Below are 23,154 nucleotides of genomic sequence, written 5' to 3'. Positions count from 1 at the left end.
ACTCACCAAGTTATGATGGAGCAACTTGGGCGTGCTGTGAAGATAATAAGAGCATTTATCTGCCATGAATGCAAGCTTACAGACTGATAGATCATTTGATCTATGTGACTGTATCTGGATTTGCCATTAGCTTTCATCTTTAGCCATACTGACAGAATAAAAAAACATATTTATTACGCTTGGTTGGTTTTAATCGACTTTGCATTTTCCTGTGAGTTGCATTAGAATGCAGATAAACTACAGCAGACACTGACAGTCTTCCAGTTTACTGTTTTATTCATACTTTTCTTAAAAAGAAATAAAAAATAAAAACCTTGAAAAGCGTATCACAAATGCATTCTCCTGTAAAAGCTTTATATAAGATTTGAAGGAGAATAAGCTAGCATTAGCAGTACCAGATAGAAACGTGGTGTGCAAAAAAAAAAAAAAAAAAAAAAAAAAAAAAAAGCTTATCCTCTGGGCTTGATGAAAAAAACAGCTCAAAGCCAGCAAATCGATGATTTCACAATGCAGCTAAAACACTACGCACAGAGAAAATAGATTTGCAGAATGTGAGTTCTTCCTATTTCATATTTTATTTCTTCTACTCATAAAGAGGGTAGGTTTACTATTAAGACTCAGGAGTCAGACAGTATACAAGTAATGTGACAGAGGGGCAGGTCTTTAGCTGTATCAAAAAAGGCTAAAAGTGCATAAAGGGGAAATCCATCTTATCTGGACATCTCTGTTGTAGATGTTTGCATGTGAACTAGCTGTCTTGGCTTAATGTGGGTTTCATCAATCTAGTCAATATTGCTGAGGGTGTGATTCAGCCTAAAATACATGTGAGCTTTTGATGAATCACAATCCAAATTCTTTTACCTACCCTGATCTCGCTGACTAAATAAGAATCTAAAGAGCTCAATCGATGTAGAAAACTCCATTGCCCATCTCCACAGGCCCTCTTTGCTATCAGAGGAGAGAAACAAATACAGTTGGGTGTAATTTATTTCATCTTATTCCAGTGTCTGAAACATATTTAGTCAAATCGCATGCTACAATTAACTAATTCCAGGAGTAACACTATGCCATGGACTTACCGAGCAATAGATCAGATTTAAATGTTAGAGTTTGGGACACTGCAAGGATAGAACAGTCCCCATGGGGTAATCCGGCCTTTTGCAGGCTGGTTTCCTAAGGAAATATAGCCTATGCAATTACAACAGCTGTCAATACCAGCAAAGTTTGAATGCTAGCCAGTTTCAACAAAACTGCATGAAATGCAGACCTCAAGGATATTAATTTTTTGCAGTTATCCTTTAGAGGAATGTAAGGAGTCTAAATAAAGGAATGAGAACAAGATTAAAATCCCACTGAAAAAGAAAGGCTGAAGGGTGAGTTCAGCCACAACAGCAGACACCTGGGAATCCTCCACAGAGAAATTTACAGGAAAATAGACTTTCCATAAACCTCCTTTGCATGGGTGGGGTATATCAGTGTTGTAATTTATCTGACATCAGCTGGAAAATGTCAGACAATTAATCTGTCTCAGAGAAAAATAAAATATAGCATTTTAACAGAAAGAAAATACATAAGCTGAGGGTTCATGTGAAGACAGAGAAACCTTGGCTCTGAATTCAGTGAACCTTGATTTCACACCTTGTAACTGTGTTTTAGAGAGGAAAGCCTACAGGTAGGCACACTTAACAGTTTGGTGGTGTATTCAAACCAATGAGAAATCCTTATATTCAAGCAACTGACTGTCTGTGACAGTTGCTTCTTCTGCTTGAGATAACTTTGTACTGTAGACAAAGGTGTCTGTTCTCTGAGCCACTACGATGTACTGAAAACTACAGCCTGTGATGGAGCAAGTGTGGGCTGTTTCTCATGTAATTGGTTGATAGGACTTATCATTTGTGTATTGTCACCTGCTTTCAAAGCACTCATTGGTCTTGCATGAAAGTTTTTCATTCCTGTATGTAATAGAAAAAGGCAGAGGATTTTGTTCGCACTTATTCTTTCCTAGGCAAAAGTGTGACAGCGTACTCCACATCCCAGCAGTTGGGTCTGAGCCCTGAAGGGAAAGTTTGGTTTGTTGCCAAACCAAGACAGATAGTTCTAGAAGCACATAATGTTATCTAACTTAAACCATGGTTCTTTTTTTCCCTGCAAAACCATCATGTTGCTAAAGTCTAGGATTTTGTGAGTTTGTAGTTTTCCAGCTCCCATTTTTCAATCAGTGTTCAGCAGAATAATCTGGGGCAGTTATCACAGCAGAGCATTTTCACTCCTCCTGAAGCATGGACTGTTCTACTGACATTCCTGTGGACAGGAGAATTCTTGGCAGACATGGAGCTTCTGCCTGATCAAAGCAAGGAAGTGCAAGGAAAGAAAAGAAATCCTCGCCTCTGGTTCAGTTTTGTTAATAAACACATGTAGTGACTCTTGGCAAGCTCCTGAATTCTTTATGGGATTATTTTTCATTCATGCCGACCTCAGTGAAATTCAGGATGTAAGTAATAATTTTAAGTTGCAATAAGAACTGTATTAACAAGAGAGCTTGTTATTACAAGGCACACAGGCCACACAGAAAGATACTCAGCACTTGACCTCCCCAAATAAATCAGTTCTAACCCCTCTTGGAGTGAAAACAGAGTACATCCCTAATATGGATTGTACCTTTCAAGAAATAATAAACCTCTACGCAAAAAGCTATTCAAAACAGTTTTAGCCTCGACTAATACTCACCCTGTGGATTTCTGTAGTGGTGGCAGTACCTGAAGAGTGTATTTCAACCCAGACTGGAAATAAATGATCCAAGGAATGAATACTTCTACTACAAGGACAGGCTGAGAGAGTTGGGGCTGTTCATCCCAGGGGAGAGCAGGCTCTGCGGTCAGCTGATAGCAGCCTTTCAGGATCTAAAGGGTGAATGTAAGAAAGAAGGGGACATACTATTTACAGGGTCTGCTGTGACAGGACAAGGGGAAATGTTCCCAAACTAAAAGAGGGGATATTTGGATTGGATATAAGGAGTAAGTTTTTTACAATGAGGGTGGTGAGCAACTAGCACAGGTCGCCCAGAGATGTGGCGGATGCCCCATCTCTAGATATTCGAGGTCAGTCTGGATGGGGCTCTGAGCACCTGATCTAGCTGTAGGTGTCCTTGTTCATTGTAGGGAAGTCAGACCAGATGACCTTTAAGTGTCCCTTCCAATTGAAACAGTTCTATGATTCTGTGGTAAATTTCCACTTGGGAGTTCATGTCTCCTGTCATTAATTGTAAAGGAAGCAAAAGAATAAAGAACCTCACTTTAGTTGCCAAAAATTAAATATGAAAATCAGTCTTCAGTGGACAACTTTGGAAATTGCCTTTTCTTTTCTGCTATTTGTCTATACAAATCACCTTCCCAGTATAAACGAGGGAGGGCATCAAAGCTGTTAGGTGGGAGGATCAGGCCAGGAATGACCACAAAGTACAAAGAGTTTAAGTGGCCGGTCAACCTCACACAGCATTCCATAGGGCTCTAACAAACCTGACATGTAGCCCATGCCCCTAACAAGTTCACAGCTCTTTCTTAGGAAAGGTAAGAGACTGTCTCAGGAAGGTATGTTGTCTTCAGTCTCACTAGCCAGGATGGATTTCTTCCTCATGAACTTTTCCATTGTCCTTGGGCCTATGCAGAAATTAATATCCACATTGGCCTCCAGGAATCACAGAATGGTTGAGGTTGGAAGCAATCTCATGGAGGTCATTCTGTCCAATGTCTGCTCAAGCAGGGACACCCAGAGCAGACTAACCAGGATCACATCCAGATGGCTTCTGAATATTTCCAAGGAGATTCCAAAGCCTCTCTGTCACCTGCACAGTAAACAAGTAGTTCCTGACATTCAGACAGAACCTCCTGTGTCCCTGTTTATCCTTAGTTGAAGCATGGAGCACCTCAAAAGTGTCTCAGCAAGACAATCCCCTGCCCTCATCAGTTCTGAGCATGCAAGCCTTCCTATGTGCTCAGTCACTCTTGTAGCAGAGAAGCCAGTAAACAGCCATCACCCACAACCTACTCATTTCCATCATGGCAGTAGATTACCACCAGAATCACTTTCAGATCTTTCCAGCCAGCAATGAATGCTTCACATTTACAAGTTTGCCTTCTTGTCATTCTATATGTTACCCTGGAGTTAGAGGACCAGCCTCACTAATCTTCTCTTTGCAGTGGGTTTATTCATCCCCAAACGGCATTTTCCCATACCATTAATGGTGTATAGCATCCACTTTCTGAAGATAGATCCACTTATACAGTGCTCAGCTGAGAACAGAACCTTACACAGTATTCTTAATTGCTTGACTTTCTTTTCTGTCTGGAGTTCAGAAAAGGATTTCCCAAGAATTTTTTATGAAGGTGGACCACAGTGGCCACAATTTATCCATCTGAATTGTTTATAAGAATAATGTGATTCATTGAAAGAGTAAAGAATGAATAAGGATACATTCGCCTGATCTTTACTAAGATCTGGTTAAACGTAAAAACAAAAAACAAAGTTTGTACAGGTTTTGAAAGAAGTAGGTCAAAGACTGAATTACCAGCTATCACGTAACGTCACTAGAAATTTATTTTCCAACCTCTTTTCAGTGGTTTGTGGGGACAGGACAAGGGAAAATGGCCATAAACTGAAGCAGAGGGGTTGGTCTCAGTGATCTCCAGAGGTCCCTTCCAACCCCTACAATTCTATGATTCTGTAATTCTTCAGATTATTCATAGTCACTCTTTCTCTGCTTTATCATCCATTTAATTTTGAATTCTGAGATTTGGCACCACAGAGAGGCTCCTCACAAGGAGAAGTGTCACAACCCTATGGTATACTTTGTGATGCAGTCAGTCCCTTGATCTGCCACCAGGCAAACTGTTGCAGAACACTAATTCGAAAGAAATTAAGTTTCAGGTTGGGCGGCCGCTGAATTCAATTCTGAGGCTGATTAGATGGTTGAAATGCAGAGAAGAATAAAGACAAAGACAGGATCAGAAGGAACTATATTGCACTGAGCTGAATATGCCAGATCACAGGTGCCAAGGGCCCCATGCTGTCCTGGAGCAGTTGGCAACAAGAGCCATGATGGGAATCAGTCTGTGGTTTTACAGAGAACACGGTTGTATCTTGTACTATGATCTCTTCTAATTGTCTCCCTACATTTTGTGTTAAACAGTTGTTACCATAGTGATGGCCATTTACAATGAGAGAAAGTAGTGGGTATATTGAGGATATGAGGTTCTGGCTTTTCACATAAAAATATATGTGCATGTACATACACTGCTGCAGAACCACGTGAAAGGAGTTAAACAAACAGATTACACAAGAGCTGAGGGATGGATGGAGGAGATGAAAAGAGAAGCAGTCTGGAGATGTTTTCTCCAGGATTCACCTTTGCCTACAAAGAGCTGTGTCAAAAAAAGAAATTAGCTGCATGGTATTTATATTTAGATCTATGCTTGTACAAGTCACTCCCTCTGTCAGCATGAGGCACATTTGTTGCTGTCTTTGAATGATACAACTTTCAAGAAACATGAAATATTGGCTTTCATAGAATTGTTTTCGGTGTATATATATATATATATAACACTCTTACTGCTAGGTATTTTGCAGGAAATACTTTTCAGCAGTCCCTTCCTTGTTTATATTAGAATATTTGCCAAAGCAGAAGCTGCCAAAAAGTTAATAAATAATACAGATATTTTGTTATTGCATTTTAGGTCATCTTCTAAGATTATTCTGTGCTCCTCCATCTAGCATTTCTGGTGGTTACGAACAGAACTCTAAGCTTTTATTTGTCTCTTTATCCCATCTCTCTGCGAGGTGAGAAAACTCATGAAATTCATTGAGTATAAATATCTATAGAAAACAGCTAAGGCAAAGTGCAGTCCACATATCTAAGAATGCTTCTCTGGGGATTCTGGCTCAGTTCTATCTCCTAACTAAAGCTGGCTAATAAGTGGACTTAGTTTTCATTCTCACTTGATCAGCAAGTGCATGTAATGTCTGGAGTCGCGTGGTTAGTGACTCTCAACCTGAGAGTGAGCAGCATTAAGTGGTGTAGCAGAGCAGACAGCTTGCATCACTGGTTGTGACCCAAATTCTGTCATAGTCCCCGATTAGATGTGAATGGTCTTTTATAAATCCTTATATTCATACCAGGACACCCAACTTTGAAAATACAGCCATAAACCTACAGTGGCATAATGTGTCCACCCATGAGCCAAGACGAGGTCATGGATCAAAATTAAATACTGTCTTCATGTAAGAGAACACGATTTGAGGTCTGAAAATAATTTGGAATCAAAAGAGAGAAAGAAAAGTGAATATTTTCTAAGTATACATCTATATTGTTGCTTGTTTCTCAGTAAATGGAAACTGACAGACCCTGTTCCCAGTTAGTGACATTACCTGCTTCTAAGGGCAAGCTGAGTGAATGGCAGGTTCAAGGGACTGAGGATATTGTTTCCATCAAGCTCCCAGAGGTACTTTCTGGCAGAGATGAGGCAGTCTCACACCTTTCTTTGCTGACTGGAGAATAAAAACATGAAGAGGAACTCTGAAGTCAGCAGAACACGTGGGTTGTAGCAGTTTACTGATCTACAGCAGCTGCAAATCGGGTTCCCTAAATTTTTAGAACAATCCAGTTCCCATAGACAACTGAAGGCAGCTTTTGTTTCCAGTAAACTTCTGTGACATTTACAATTAAAACTATAAACGCAGCAAGAACAATTCACAATCAATTACGTTTTATTAATGGTTTTTTAATACACGCCACAGCCCAGTAATCATGAAGCTGTTCAACAATGTTGTTCTAAAATCAGCTAATAGCAGGATGTAATTTGCAGCAGTCTCTGCTCACTTACAAAACACTTGCTCCGTTAATTGTGATTTCACACTTCAATGAATGCTGTAGCCTGGAGGCAACATTCCTGAGATGGAAGAGTTACCAGTCTAGGCTCTGGTGTCTCCATATGAGGGGGAAGGGATCGTTTAGAGAGACATTACTGTTGTTACAATTTTAATCCTTTTATGTTGTAAAAAAAAAAGTCATCAATGAAATGCTACAATCCGCAGTTAAACACTTCAGTTCTATCCTTTCTTTACAAACCTAAATAGCATCTTTTACCAGTTTGATCCTCTTCTGGTAGTCTCTGTTATTACTGAGGATATAATGAGACATAAAAAATACAACATATAACAAAACACCTAAGACCGGTCAGATACTACTCATGTAACTGAGCCCCTATCTTGCTCTCATTCTGCAGATGCCACCCAAGTTAATCCTCCTAAAGAAAGTACCTGAGTTTTCATTAGAAGGATTTTCATAGCTATTGACATACCATGCGTTTCTTACTAGATCCCTGGGTCAGAATAATCAGGAGATTCTCTTGAGGGAGGTCAAAGGTTGCCATCTGTTAAGTATGCAAGTTTGGCAGATTGAATCTCATCAATAAATGTCTGGTTGTTATGAGAAAGAGTGTAGCAGAGTGAACAGCCAGGGGTAAGGCAACAGCTCTCCCTCCAAAAAGCTTCTGGTGTAAACATCAGAAGGAGAAATGTTGCCTCATTTGAAAATGAGAGAAACCATCTCAGCTTGGAAATTTCCCAGCTGAGTGCTTAGCTCTGCTGTGGTAAGCAAGGAGATACATCTCAGATCAGGAAGAAGTGGGGCCACCAATCTTGGAAGGCTTTTAGTTGGCTTTTAAACAAGCCATGGCTGGGTGAGAAGGATACAAGGAGGGGGCTTTGCCTATTTCCAGCCTTCCAGTTTGCTGTTCCTGGAAAGTTTCTTCTATAGTGGCTGGTGATATGGAGGGGTACTGAACCATATTTGAATGCAGTTACCTGGGGCTTTCAGCCAAGATTGATTCCCACTGGAACAGCTTAGGTGACAGCAAAAGTCATCCTTTAAATAGATGAAGAAGATAAAGGATATGCACAACTTCTCTACAAGGCCTTCATGACTAACTCTGGCTGTGTTAGCAGCCAAACAGAATCTCAACACCAGCTATAATGAGAAAGGACTCTCCGCACTCCACATATGCAGGGGTTCAGCCACATTTTTGCCCCGTTGCCACAAAGTGATGGAAATGTCTTGGCACAGGAGCAATGAGAGTGAATCTGGCAGCCAGTGCCAATACCATTTGGTGGGAGCCAAGAATGCCAAGGCAGAGAACCTCAGCTAGAGCATGGGGTCATGGAGAGATCCAAGTTTTGGAAAAACCCTGCAGATGTTACAGAGAGCTGAAGAGGGTTCTGAGCATTACACTGAGCTATGTAAAGGTGGAAAAATCTGGTGCTTAAGAATCAAGAAAGAAGGAGAGGCTAAGGCTAAGCAGTTGTCCGAAGCCTAAATGCACAGATATCCCTTAGGGACTACACTTAGGCAGAAACCAACTTCACTGAGTTAAGATTCATTTGCATTAAGCGCAGGTGTTAAAGATCCACTTGGTTAAAAGCTACATGTAAAGACATGATACTGAATATTTCATGATTAGCTTTGTCTGAGACAGACTCTACATTTATGCCCTGAGATCTCTTATCCAGCCTTTGGCATTGTTGACCTTTATATGGCAATGGTGTCCCTGGACCACCTGACAGGAGCAATGCTGTGACATCCACAGGTCACATAAAACAGCTGCTCCTTTGTCCACAAAGCCCTTGTATTCCCTCTTTACCTATTCAGAGTCTTTCCAAGACCACACAGGATGAAGTGAGACTAAAGATGAATAGCATACAATCAATAAGCAGATAGCACTCGTCTGTTCATTGCAGTTTTTGCTGATGTGCTTTCAGCTGTCACCAATGCCTGGAAGAAATAAGCAGAAGGATAAAAAGCAGTAGGATTCAGCTCAATCCAAAAAAAGACAGACGGGAGGATGGTGGGACTTGCAAAGGTCTAACCCTGCATTACACCAAGATCATTACACCACAAATTGTCCAGATGGTGCAAAGCCTCAGGCTCATGGCCAGCCTTTCCAATATACATGAATATACTTATTGTCAAAGTACTGAACAAACTCAGATGAGTTAAGAGACTGCACTGTCTGATCTGGATCTTCAGCTCTGGTGGTCTGCTCATTACAGCTCCAACTTCTGAGACCAAATTCATTATTGAAGACTCAGCCAATGCTGAATACATTCACTTGATTTAACAAGAAGCAAAGACTCATATTTTCACATTACAATAATGTATTGTAATTATTGATGTCTCCTTGTTCTTTGCTGGGCTAAATTAATAGGTCCTGCTGCAATCTACAGAATCCTTTAATATCTAGAAACTTCAAGAATATCACATCAGAGACATTTGTTTTCCCGTGCATTGAATATTTTAAGTTCTATTTTTAAAACAGGATGAATATGCCACGTATCTCTAAGGCAAAGTCTGGGCATCTGTTTTATGTTGTCATTGTAGAAAACATAAAGCATCTCTCATTGATGTTAACAGAGCACAAACAGTAATGTACTGTTCTGATTTCTTTTTTTCCTTCTCCTCCAACATAATGGGATTTAAGTTTGTATTTTAAGAGGAATGGTTTTCCTCTATACCAACATTTTATGTTTTGCATTGTATGTCACCCTTGATACTGAAATCAACCCCAGAACTTTCATGTCTTTTCCAATAGAATGACAACACTTCTACAAAGTATCATGCATAGGATAAAATTGTGTTGCTTATGCTCCCATGCAACTCGATGTGTAGCATGGGAGTATTAAATCATGTTTTTCAAGTATGGATCCCCAATTTGAAATAAAGGCAAAAAGCCACCAAGCTATATAGCCATTTTTAATTTATTTTTTTTTTCCCCAGGGAAATAAAATAAAGAAGGAAAAAAAAAAAAAAAAAAAAAAAAAAAAAAAAAAAAGAGACAGAGACAACAGCAAGAAAGTGAAATTTAAAGCACTTTGATTTATTTTCAGAAATGTATGCATCAGCACCTGATTAACATTTCATGAAGGAAATATCTCTACTTTCACAGAGGAAATTTACTTGTTTTCTCTACCTCACCTTGCCCTCCACAACTTTTTTCCTCTTCTTTTCACTTCCTGATTCAAACCTACAAAATTTCAGCCAGTCAGAATCAAAATGTGAGCAATTTGTGACCTGGTAAATACCTGTCAATGTAAGGCTTGGATTCCCTTAGAAATATTTCTTTTCCAGAGGTAATGGCACCTCTAATTATAATTGGTAAGGAGACTCAAGCTTGTCCATTCCTCTTTTCTGATGATGTGAGACATCTTTCAGTGCAGTTCTCATCTAGCGTTAAGGTCAAGTTCTGGTAGAGCACATATAAATGTGCCAAACGTGTTGGATGAGCAGTGCTGCTGTGTAAGTTATCCATGATCTCTGAGAGAAAGACATCTTGGCATTTATCTTGTGTCAGTCTTTAAAATGAGCAAGAATTTTGAGTCAGAATTGGAATTGTCTTAGAAATATACTTCTCTAGACAAAATTTATAAGGCACAGCAAGGGCTCAGGGAAAGATATATCTCTGTTGGTGTGCCCTTGGAGACAGATATATTGAAGGAATCACTAGCTTCAGTGTTATAATGTGGAACAAGAGCACAAGCATGGGAACCTCCCCTGTGACTTTACACTGAGAGCAGTCTGCCTCCAAAGAAAGTTTATTAAGGATGGTAGGTGATAGTGAGTTGACATATGGCTCCAGCACCACAATATCACATTATAGTCCCGAATAATGCAGTAAAAATCCATGACTGCCAAGAGGGAGCCACCCACAATAAAGCTAAACATAATCTTCTCCAGCACCCACGTCAGCTCCTGTTGCATCTTTTCTCAGGAAGATGTATAAACAGATAAGCCTTGCAAAATGCTGCAGGGAGGAGGGGGTGAAGGGGGGAATGTAAGGGAAATTAGGATAGCAAGGGGTAGAGAATAAGGAAAAGAAAAAAAAAATCCTTTGTAGTTTTAGCTTGTTCACGAACACTGTCCCATTTGCTAGTTAGTTACTGGCTTTGGAACCTACTAGGAGATCTCAGGTGCCTCAGCAATCAATGAAGTTTCTCATTCCATCCTTAACCTCGTAAGTGGAAAATTGGAAAGTCTACTGCTGTTAGATAGACTGCTAATGCCAGACATCAGTGGTGATATGGTGGAAGGTGTCAGCAAATTTCTCATTGATCTGTGAACAATCATACTCTACTTACAAGTCATCAGGCTAAATGGAACATGCAATTGCACTTCTTTTCAGAGTTTGACACTCAGAAAAAGAGATTGCAGTGACACCTCAAGCCTAACAAGAATTCACTTCTGAACCAATAGCACAGGTGGTTCTATTCTGTGAGCTGAAAGCAAAAAGCCTGCTGAAGACCGGAACTGTCATGCGCATATATCCCTGGAAGAAAGCCATGAAAGAGATTTTGGTTTGCAGATGATATCAGTAGAATACTGAATATGGAAAACCCAGACATCTTGATGTTTTTGGGAAAAGAACGTGCACATCCATAGTAAATAAGTGAATGACAACAAGTGAGTTTGTGCAGTCAACCTTTTACAAGCACAGAAATGTTGTGTAAAAAATAATAATAACAAAATTTTAAAAGTGTTTTTCTCTAAAGGTAGTTCTGACAGGGTCCTCCAAGAGCAGATGTCACTCTCCCCTGTGGACCTTTGATGGTGAAAAATGAAGGCTTTCCAAAGGCAGCCTGCCCAGGAAAGGTAGTTCACAAGCAGAGTGCTGCTGGCTAAATTCACACAGGGAAGTGCTGGCAGAAGCTTTCCAATCCAGACATGGAAACTGTTCTCTTTGTGCCTGTTCCTGTTTATTTTTCATTTTGATATTTGGATCACTTCTATGCCTAGCCTTTACATCTATTTCCACCTGGGATCCAAACTCTATATGGCTGTATATGGTTTTAATACTTTTTATATTAACAGAACTCCCAAAAAAATACAACCCTGTCTATGGCCAGAGTTAAAATATTAAACATAAATGAAAAATGAGGAAATTGTAGTTTGATCCACAAATGCTTCTTTCTGAAATGTTAATTCAACTTCCTAGAAATCCTGGTTGGATGTTAGGAAAAATTTCATCTCAGGAAGAGTGGCACTGTGCATTGGCACAGGCTGCCCAAGGAGGTGGTAGAGACACCGTCCCCAGAAAAGGGCAGATGTGGCACAGAGGAACATGGTCAGTGGGCATGGAGGGACTGGGTTGACGATTGGACTGAGTGATCATAGTGGTCTTTTCCAATCTTTAGGAGAGAATTATTGCAAAAACAAAATGCAATGGTCAGCATGGTGAAATCCCTTCTGTTAGGAAATGGCAAAGGTTGACCCAGGGTGCTGCCTTCACAATGGTTCAGGGGAGAAATATGTTCTGTATTAGCCTGGAAGAAGTAAAAAATGTCCCTATAGATATTTGTGAATTATGCAAGTTGCATAGAAAGCATGCGGGAGGAGCACACCAGCAAGGACAGGAGAGAAACCGTGATGCTAGACCATCTTTGCTAGCTGCTTTAAAATATCCACCCTTCTTCACATCAAGCTGTCTGTTTGGTGTCACCATAGTGATGCTACTTACTGGTCACCCTGATCTACTTTACGAACTGCTAAGCTGTTCATCCTAGAAGCATCACTCCATTAGAGCCCCAGGGGGAAGCTTTCCAGTCTAACCAGCTTTTGCACTACAGCTTCCACTCACCAACCTGCTCTTTGGCAACACAGCTAAATGGGCAGCAGGGCACAGGTTTCTGAGACTTCAGAAAGACAGAATTATATTTGATGACCAGAGCAGAGTTTTTGTAACTGTCTCCTGTTTATAAATGAAGAATCTGAACACATAAGATGGGATGATTGTGTTTTCCTGGAAAGCAAAATGCTGCATATAGTGTCTTCCTATGGTTTCACAGTGTCATAGAATGGCTTGAGTTGGAAGGGACTTCAGTGATTGTCTGTATCCCACACCTGTGGGCAGTGTTGCCAACCACTAAATCAGGCCCTGGATCAGATTGCCCAAGCCCCCATCCAACCTGGCCTCGAATGCCTCCAGAGAAAAATCCAGTTTCAAGACAGAAAACTTTGTCAGAGATTCTTTCAAATTAAAGAAACAAAGATGAAAGTCCCTGGCTTAGCTCTGGTTTACCTCTGTGAAGAGCTCAGAGCTCCACAAAGGAACAAGGGTGTTCAGTGCCAAAATCATGTTAATCAATATTTAAAGAGAAGTGAAGCCATTTTCTATCATTGATAGCAACAGTGAGTGCCAAGAAAATGTGTTTGGAACAAGGGAAATTCCATACTAACACAAGAAAGAACTTCTTTACAGCGACTAAGCACTGGAACAGGCTGCCCAGAGATGCTGCAGAATCTCCTTCTCTGGAAATACACCTTCAGACACCTTCCTGTGTGACCTGCTGTAGGGAGCCTAATTTAGCAGGGGATTGGACTCCATGACTTCCAGAGGTTCTTTCCAATTGCTATAATTCTATGATTTTCTTAAAATATGGACTTGGACTCTTCTAAGAATCTCATTTCATCTTTTCGTGCTTCTCTTTATCCAAGTGCAAAACAGGGAAGAATGTTTTATAAGTGTTATAAGATATAAAATATAGGAGTAGTTTCCGTGACATGGTGATGACATAAGTTATAGAAGCAAATAGAATGGATATTGCATGAAATCAAACTAACAAACAGACTCCAAAGGTCTGTTTTTACCCATGCAGTGTAACAATGTCAGTGGAAGACAGTCCAATTGAATTATTAATCATACAAAAAATGTATGTGAAAAATGCTGCCCTTTTGTCTGATAATTATTTTCAATTTGATGTTTTCAATATTTTTATGTCCTTCATACATTTGAGTATTATTTGGCAAATTATAGTATCAGGTCTGGAATAGAAATGACTGCTGAACAATTACTTTGTTACTCCTCCTAACATTACACATAAAAAGTCTTTTCTGGAACTGGTTAATAGACCATATGCGATCAACAAACTGGCCTGCATATAGATCACTGAGGAATGATGAAGCTTGTTTTCCATTACTATATCACTTATCTCTGAATGGAATGTTCTTCTGAGACAGCCTGCAGCTCAGTTTACACACATATTCCTAGGTTTAGAGTGAAAGATCTTTAACTGTTCTTATGTCACATTACTGATTTATGAGAGAACAATGTTGATGTAAGTATGAATAAAATACCTTCATTTTACACAGTTTGGTGCAGCAACACTGATATCGTACCATGATAAACAACTGCCTTGAAATAAGCTTGCTCATCCATCATTCACTGTTAAACCTTAGTTGCTGCTTATTTCAGTTCCTTTGTGGTATTTCCAAATTATTAGTAACCCTGCAAGTCTTATAATAATATATATTCTTTTAAGAAAAAGGTAACTACAGAAATAAATTATTAAACTGATCTATCTGAATATGATCACACTTGATTTATATGAGAAGCTGGAGATCAAAGCAGCAGCTTTGACATATTTGAAGAGATACTGACAGGGAGCCGACAGATAAATCATGTATCCGTACTGCATAGATAGACTTTGTGTGTGGGTCACAGAATTAGCTTAATTATCAGTCAAAAGTCTGGTTTTTCTCTTTTTAAGGTCACTGGCAGAATATTTTGACCCTAGAGAGAGTAAAATTATATCCCAAGTAAATAAATCATTGCTCTGCTCTCTCTGTGATCTGAGCACTGAACTGTGCTTAACAGTAAAGAGAGCAAGTCCAGCTGTAGGCATTTCCATGCCCTAAGCAGGCATCAAGTACAAGATTCCTCCTTGTCATGTCTCTTCTTTTTCTCTTTCATCTCTTTTTTTCCCCCTTTTTTTTTTTTTTTTGACTTAATTTGCTTGGAAGAGAACCTTTTGTGCCTCAAGGAGGGATGATTTTGTGATTAAGGCATAAGGAGATTCAGGTTCTATTCCAGGACCTTCCACATAATAAATACACTTGGTAGCTCACTTAGTAAAGTGCCATGCAGAACTGCAATGCTAATAACTAAAATGGACCACAAGCCATTCTCTGTTGATGAGACAAACCAGTACAAAATGACCAAGCCTCTGTGGACACAATTAAATCATTTACTGAGAAATGTTTCTGGCCATTGCTTGCCCAGGCATTTTTTAGAAGAGCGTTAGTTGATCTGAGTCTAATCTGTGCCAAGGATATGTTAGCTGGTATGATATGGCCTTGTTTACTTTTTTATACAGACACAGCCCTTGTTTCCCACCTGCTTAAATAGGCATTTCTGTGTTTCAAGTAACTTGTGCAACATAAAAGATGTGAAACCACAACAGAGCAGTCCAATAAAAGAAGTCAGGGCAGGTGGACTTCAGCAAGAGACTTTGGACATGAAGGCTGAGTGAAGACCAAGTGGTGGGTTCAGCAAAAGCTACCAGCAAGGAGAAAACACAGTGGTAGCACCATAGATGAAGGTATTTTAAGTAGGGTGCAGTCAACAAAAAGAACAAAACTTACTAAGGGAAGGCTGGAAGCAGCTGGAGATGCAGTGAATGCTAACACCTGAGACTCTGAGTCTAGAATAAAGAGACCATGGGATAAGACAGGATGCTATGAGAAAGAAAAACAAAACAAAACAAAACTCAAAGTGATCTCTCTCTTTGTAAAATGTAAAATGTTGCTGAACAGTAGTCAACATAAGGTATATCACCCTGCATGTCTGTGGCCTTTGCATAACTGTCATAGCAAATGCTTAGTCTGTAATCAGTTATGGAGCAAATGGAATAAGATACTCTATGAAAGCACACGACAGATATATTCTTTATTACCCATGCTATCTGTATTCCCTGAACACTGCTTGAATGTTTTGTTGATAAAGCTTTGTAACAACTCACTTCTCCTTTTGCCTTTTCTAATTACTTTCATCTCTTCTTTAGAAATCCAGTGGAAAGTCTTACTGGTTCACTCTTCACTGGCTTGTGGGTCAACGCTTCAGTTTTGGCAATGGCTCAGAAGGAATGAAGAGCACTTTTGCTCCCACTAATGTTTCTTAGAGCTGCAAAAACAGGACCAATGAAGATGTTCACCAGACTCCAAGTCCTTGCACTAGCTTTGTTTTCTAAAGGAGTTTTCCTTTCCCTAAGTGATCACAGCTTTGTAAGGAAGGAAATTAAGATTGAAGGAGACCTGGTCTTAGGTGGCTTATTCCCAGTCAATGAAAAAGGCACTGGGATAGAAGAATGTGGGAGAATCAATGAGGATCGAGGCATCCAGCGCTTGGAGGCCATGTTGTTTGCCATCGATGAAATCAACAGAGACAACTATTTGCTGCCAGGAATTAAACTTGGTGTTCACATCTTGGACACGTGTTCCAGGGATACATATGCCTTAGAACAATCTTTGGAGTTTGTCAGGGCATCTTTGACTAAAGTGGATGAAACAGAATATATGTGCCCAGATGGCTCATATGCCATTCAAGAGAATTTACCATTACTCATCGCAGGAGTTATAGGTGGTTCCTATAGCAGCGTCTCCATACAGGTAAGTCTCTGTAGTTCCATCAGGTGAGAATCATTGGTCTGCAGTTCCTGTGAATCAAATTTGTCTCATATGGGATGGACAACATTCAAGACTTAGATTAATCAGTTTATCCTAGGGGTGGGTCTAGTGTGTAGTCTTTTTTGTATTAGTTTTTATTCATTCTTTAATTCTAATCTCTGCCAGCTGCTCACTTCCTCTAGTCATTTTGTATTCTGAGGGTAGCTGAAGTTTCCAAAAGTCTTAGTGTTTATATTGAACTGTGGATTTCATGAGAATTTTATAAACCTTTGTTCAGATCTCTACTTTCACATCAATAATAAATTATGCCACCTATATTTCAGAATATATATATATATATATATGCTCATCATGCCAAGTTTATGTGCTTTTTGTTATGTAAACAATAGAGATATAAAATAAAAAAAGAAATCCTTGTCTTACTTCCAGGCTGAAATAAAGTGAAAATGACATATTGCCAGGATCTAGAATTACACCTGACCCAAAGGATTACAAGAATTTAGCATCTAATTAAGCACGCTGAAGCTGGTAAAAATTATTCTGCTGACTTCAATGAACAAATTCTCAAATATCGCTTACAGACAGCAGTTTCTGAATGGCTTCCAAATTTATTCTCTTTGCTTTTGTTTTCATATACTGTTCATATGAAGATAGATTTTACCAGGAAATGTTGCCTGACAGAATGCAGTGCACGCACTTCAGAAGTCCAGCACAGAAGACAGATGTCCTCAGTACCTCTTGCTCCTTTCTTCTGGCACACTGCATCTTCAGCTTTTGGTTTTATAATATTTGTCTCAAATAGATTCTCAATAGGGTGTTGGAGGGTATTTAATGTCTTGGAATCGTATAAGGTTGCAAGTGGAATAAATGATCCACATATCCTTCAAACTATGCTTCCCTTCCATGTTTGCCCTCAGTCTCCAGAAACTAACCACAGTGAGTGTTGATTCCTTTTACTCCTGTTCTTCCAGTTTTTTAGAAACTTGTGATAAAGCTTAAGCTCTTTGGCTTCACTAGTTCCACTGAATAAACACAAAGAATACATATGCCCCCTTTTATTCTGCATCTCTGCTCTCCAACCCAGGAATTCCTATGGCAGTAAAGCCATGGATATCTAAAGTTTCTTACCCCTGCCAGTGATTGATAGTCACAAGCAAAAACATCCTCTAGTTTCACTGACTATGTCAAATCAACACACAACTGATTATTTTTGATTAAATTAAACAAGCCAGACCACATCACTCATAACCATCTTAAATGATGGCTTAAGCTCAGTTTCATATAGGCTAAGCCCTGCAGCTATTTTTTTCTCAGTGCCACCCATAGGTTTCAAAAGGCAACAAACCTTATGACAGAAGGGCACAACTGAAGTAGACCACTAGACTACTATGGGCAATGTGATTTCACAGTCTGTGTACAAGACCTAATTACCATATCAGTGTCAAAGAAGAAAAAACATTCTGTGCTACGGACCATCTCAGCAGTGTCAGAAAGCTCATGGATTTACCTCTTTCATAACCAGGACAATGTTTCTTTCAGTTTTCATTTCAGTTAGATTACATTAAGTAATTGCTTCTGTTTTCAAGGCATTCATTCCCATCAGTCTGAGAGTATATCCTGTTTCCGTAGGTATGCATAATTACAAAAGGAGCATTTCAACAAATATCACTTTTCCCTTTTTTTTGATCCAGTACATAGCTTGTCTATCATAGTATCATAGTATCATAGTATCGTGCGAGTTGGAAGGGACCTTAGAGATCATTGAGTCCAACTCCCGGGTTTCGAGCCCTCTGTGTAGCAAAGCGACACTTCTACCCTCTGCGCCACAGCGGGGATTCAAACCCGGGCCCTCCAGTGCTGCAAGCATCACTTTATACCACTGCGCCACCGGGGCCACACAATGTCTATGTATCCATAGGCAATAGGGAATAAGTAGGAAGACTGCTACCCATACCACAGGGGAATAATTTTTGCAGAGAAAAAGATCAGCCACTTTTCAGTAGGAGTTCTTTTATCCCACTGTGGGTCAGCTTGGGTGACATGAATTTATGTTGTGCAGTTACATAGGTACAATCACTTCAAGTACAAAGAGCCAGGATTGGAAAAAAGATATCTGAAGAAGAGGAATGGTAGCTGCAAAATCTCGAGTAACAAAGAGTTCGTCATTATTCATTGTCTCTCACAATCATACAAGAGTACATAGAAACAGCAAATTGCAGGCTGTTATGGATAGTAAAAACTGTACTAAGAAAAGAAGTTAGTAGGAAAAAATCAAGAAATTCTGTATAATTTTCATCCTTGGCTTATCAATTCCCAGGAATGCAAGTATCTCAAGGCTGGTCAAATATTCTGAGGAAGAAACATTATAAGCTTGCATGATCCCACTGGAAGAGAGGTGGCAGTGGCTTTACTGTACCTTTCATCTGACTGTATTTCTCAGTCTTCCCCAAATTCAATAGTGTCAAAAGGACACAAAGTAGTCTAAAAGGCAGCTCTATAGAAGTATTTATCATTAAGAGAATGGAAGAGACATTTTCTTCCCTCCCAGAAGCCCTGAGGCAGTCACACCACACTCCTAAAATGTCCTGGGGCTTCTTACACAACATCTGTCAGTCTGTCTCTTTGAAGCCAGTCCCTGGTGCTCACTGATGTAAGATTAAATCCGTATCTGAAGCGGCAGATTGGATGCAATACACATTGAATATGTTATATATATACCAGTATCTCATATTCCAAAAGCTTGGGTTTGGAGCAGCTGTCACATGTAAATCAGAAGTCCTGATAAGGGACTGTCTCATTCAGTACATATGAAAAATAGCAACGCATATCTGTATATCACCCAATTTTTGAAAATTATTAAGAAGGATGAAACAAAAGCAATATCCAACAGTAACATCTACGCTATGCATAGCTTTGCATAGTTGCCAACAGTTATTCAAACGTAATATCTTTCTTGCACATCTTTTCAGAAAAATAAATAGATCCACAAATCACTCAGTATGCCGAAGTTTCCAGCTAGAAAAGAACTATTTAGTAGATTACTTCAACTTGACATAATTAGGTTGGCTTCTCTCTAGTACATCTCTTCTAGCTTTCCTCTAGAATTCAAACTATCTAGAGAAGATTTAATAACGCTGCTCATCTTATTAAGATAGCCAGTCATGACTTCTGCTTCAAAAAAAAAAACAAAAACAAAAACAAACCCCATCAAAAATAGCAGGCACTGCAGACTCAAACCTGAAGATGTAAGAACTTCAGAGTGCTAAAAACAAACCTTTTGGTGGCATGCCAGAAGACTATCACATTTTCTGACTGTCACCTCTACATCGTAGCTCCAGCAGCAGCTGCCATCTCTCCCCTACCAAACGTGAGAACCCTCCATCCAGAAGGTGCAACATGAGGCTGATCCCCCCCTGCTCCCATGCTTCCAAACTGTCCTCGGGGTGCTGAGTGCTTTCCGTTGTAGCCCTCTCAAGTATTTCTCATTTGCTCAAGAGTGGTAAGCATCACAGAGTCCACAGCACGTCTCCCCAGCCTGAAAATATACCATGCTGAGCTCTTCAGTCAAGAAATTATTTCTGTTATTTTGCTTTGTTTATTTTTCTCACGTGAATTTATCATTGTATTTGAAAACCTTCTCTTCAGCTCCTTTCACCTTCCCTCACCAGATTTAGGTCTGGACAGCTGTCTGCAAAATCACTTCATGATACTCCTGCTGTCAGATTTCTGTTTCTTTCATTATCCTTTCACCATGGAAAAAAGAATTTATTGGTAAATCAGCAACAAACACCTTCCCCACTGAGTCAGTATGCGCAATAGGCACTTTTTGCAGAGAGAAAAACAAGAGAATGCAGAATGCTTAATTATTTTCTGGTCAGACTAGGCTATTATCGTTAATGACGATCTGGATAATTAGTTTTTAGATGATGTGTTTAAATTAGCGCTGGGCCCAATCTGCACAGCATTTGATCCCTCAAAACCCAAGCCAGGCTTCTCAGTTGGTGAAAAGGCTCCTGTAAAAAAAGCTTTTTTCACAGTAAAAATTTCTAAGCTGAGCTGATTTTGGGATCAGAAGGTGTATTCTCTAAAGTTCGGAGACTTAATTTTGCTTTAAAATAGTTTTTTAATCAAGTCCGATTATCCAGCAGCTCCTATCTGACAACAGAAATCTCAGAGTTATTTTCCTCAGGGATCTTCAATGACATTGTAAAAAGGATGAGAAAAAAGCATTGTTCATTTGCATAGGGTAGCACCTGCACAGATAATCCATATGCCATGTTTAAAATACTCAGGTCAGCTCTGTAGGGAATATGAATGTGTAAGCAGCAATATGAGTACTCAGGTGCTGAATTTGGCCACACACAATATTGTCTCTGCAACCCAGTCTTGTCTTCTGAAAGTGAAGATCAGGATGCACTACTTATAGCCAGCTCTCCTAAAATCCTTAAGACATTCCTTTAGGTAGGCTGGGCTTTGTATTTGTGTGTCCCCTGCCTTCATATTTATATAGGGCTTCAGCCCTTTGCTAAGTTTCCTTTATGCTGCTGACACACAAGATCTCCAAATCACAGTCATGGAGGTTATTTCCAATTTAAAGATTCATCTAGAAAAAAAAAAAATAAATGTCAGAGTACAAACTATTGCACAGCTGTCTTCCTGTGAATTCTTGCTGTGTCTCAAGTAGACTAGCAACAACCAGAAGGGAAGATTTAAAGTTAAATTACTGTTATCAAAACAGCTGAAGTCTTTCTCTGAAGTGAGTGACCATCTGGTGGGAAATTCAGAGTACATACTCATTTACTGGCTATCTCTCTGGCTATCATTTCCCTTTAGCCACACTGTTCTGCCAGGGCCTCCTGGAGCATGAAACAAACGACCTCCATTTTCTTTCTTCAGGAATAAACCATCTTCCATCTGGAGAACCCAGAGAACAGTATGTGATTTCCACAACATGGAAAATAATGTATTAGAAAAACTACGTGCAGGAAAAAAATCTTACAATGTAAGGAGTTCTGTCTCCCTGCACATGGATTCAATAGGGATACGGTCAGGACATGTGCTAGAGGCTGCTGGGGACAGCAAGAACTACACTGTGTGTATGTCATTTGTGCTTTGTAGAACAGCTTTGCATTGAACTGTGCAACAGTCTGAGGTGATTTTGTGCTTGTAAGGCTAAATCCTTACTAAAAGATCTATTCTGTGAGATGGGCCACCTGCCACCAATACTTAAGCTATATATGCACTTTCTAACTATTTGGTGTCTGCTTCAAACTTCTTCCCTCTTTTATCTTGGTTCTTTCTCTCCCTCCTCTATCCCCCAGCAAGATTCTTCTTGTTTGTTCTGTTCTGTGTTTCTGTTCCACATTCAGAAAATAAGTATCCACTAGGTTTGGATTTTCAAAGTTCCTAGACAACACTGGATGTGTATTTCCTAAAGATCCCAAATAAACACAGGTACCTTCATCTCCTTGGCTTCCTAGAAAATAATAAGCTAATTAATTCCTCGACAGTCTTGGTTGGTCAGTTGGTTGGTTTTTCATTTGTTTTTGTTTCTTTTCCTTCCGTGTGAGCATTTTTTCCTACTGCAAGTGAAAATGTGTATGTAAACCCTGAGCTTTCAGGTAAGAAAGGAGCCATTCAGTGTTCAGTGTGAGGAAGGTTGTAACTATAGGAGAAACTGAATAGGAATGTGTTAAGGACATCTTGGCATCACCAACTCTCATTCTGCCCCTTCTGAGTAGGACTTATTCAGCAGTTGATGAGTCTCAAATAATGGTATTCACTTCTAACACCGGGATCTCATTTATCCTTTTTGAACCACCAGCTTTAGTGGTTTTTTGAACCATCGGGCTTTTCTCAAAGGCAGTCATCATCTGTAAATGCGACATGAGTCACTCATAGTCAGGTTTACATGGTCTCTAAGTAGAATCATACCCATCTTGCACAGATCAAGGTCTTCTGCAAGTGTCTCTTGTCAAATTGCCTGCTTAGTGCTAAGCTAACATCACTTCAACAGCTAATGCTGCACGGAGTGCATACATGAAAGCTCATTGTACAGAAAGAACAATAATTTCCAAGCAATTCTTTGCTCAGAGAACATCATCTCTCTGCACATCCTTTTTACTTTATTTTTTCTTACACAGGAAAAGCATATAGAAAGATATTCCTGGGTTGTTCATAGAAGTCCTACATGTTATTCTGTTGCTGTTCCCAGTATCTAGTGTTCTTCCCATAGATGCAATTATTTCACTGTTCAGACACTGCTTCTCCAGATGTGACAGCTATTGAGTCCACTGCAAATATTTAGTTATAATTCTCTATCTTTGTTGCCAAAATATTCAGAAGAACTAGACTGAAAAGTTTTCCTGTCTCCTGTTAACTGGAAAAAAAGAAAAATTGCATTTCATGTTTTTTTTTGTTTTTTTTTTTTTTCTGTTATCTCCTTTTTGGAAGGAATTTTGTTAGAAAACAACAAAAACTAACACTACAAAACAGATCTCTTAGTATCAAAAAGAGAGAAATCTGAAGAGAACTACTGCTTCTGTCCTGTAATGTATCAGATTACAAACAAGTGCAAGTTGGGATGGTGCTCCTAAATGAGTTCATTACTTCTGTCTCAGTTTCTGGCTATTGACTCTCAATTAAAAGGACAG

At 39.5% G+C, this 23,154-nt stretch overlaps 1 protein-coding gene across 5 annotated transcripts in view; it reads left to right on the top strand.

Moving 5' to 3' along the window:
* GRM3 (glutamate metabotropic receptor 3) overlaps positions 1–23,154 on the top strand; it is a 104,234-nt gene that overhangs the window by 43,731 nt on the left and 37,349 nt on the right. For all 5 annotated transcript variants that reach the window (XM_072329164.1, XM_072329180.1, XM_072329190.1 and 2 more), the window contains exon 2: positions 15,880–16,483. In XM_072329164.1, coding sequence (XP_072185265.1) covers positions 15,986–16,483 — 498 coding nt within the window. In that variant the 5' untranslated portion in view covers positions 15,880–15,985. The remainder of the gene's footprint in view (positions 1–15,879; positions 16,484–23,154) is intronic.

This window comes from Excalfactoria chinensis, chromosome 1, assembly GCF_039878825.1.
Source record: "Excalfactoria chinensis isolate bCotChi1 chromosome 1, bCotChi1.hap2, whole genome shotgun sequence".
NCBI lineage: Eukaryota > Metazoa > Chordata > Aves > Galliformes > Phasianidae > Excalfactoria > Excalfactoria chinensis.
This window is presented reverse-complemented; position numbering and strand designations above follow the sequence as displayed.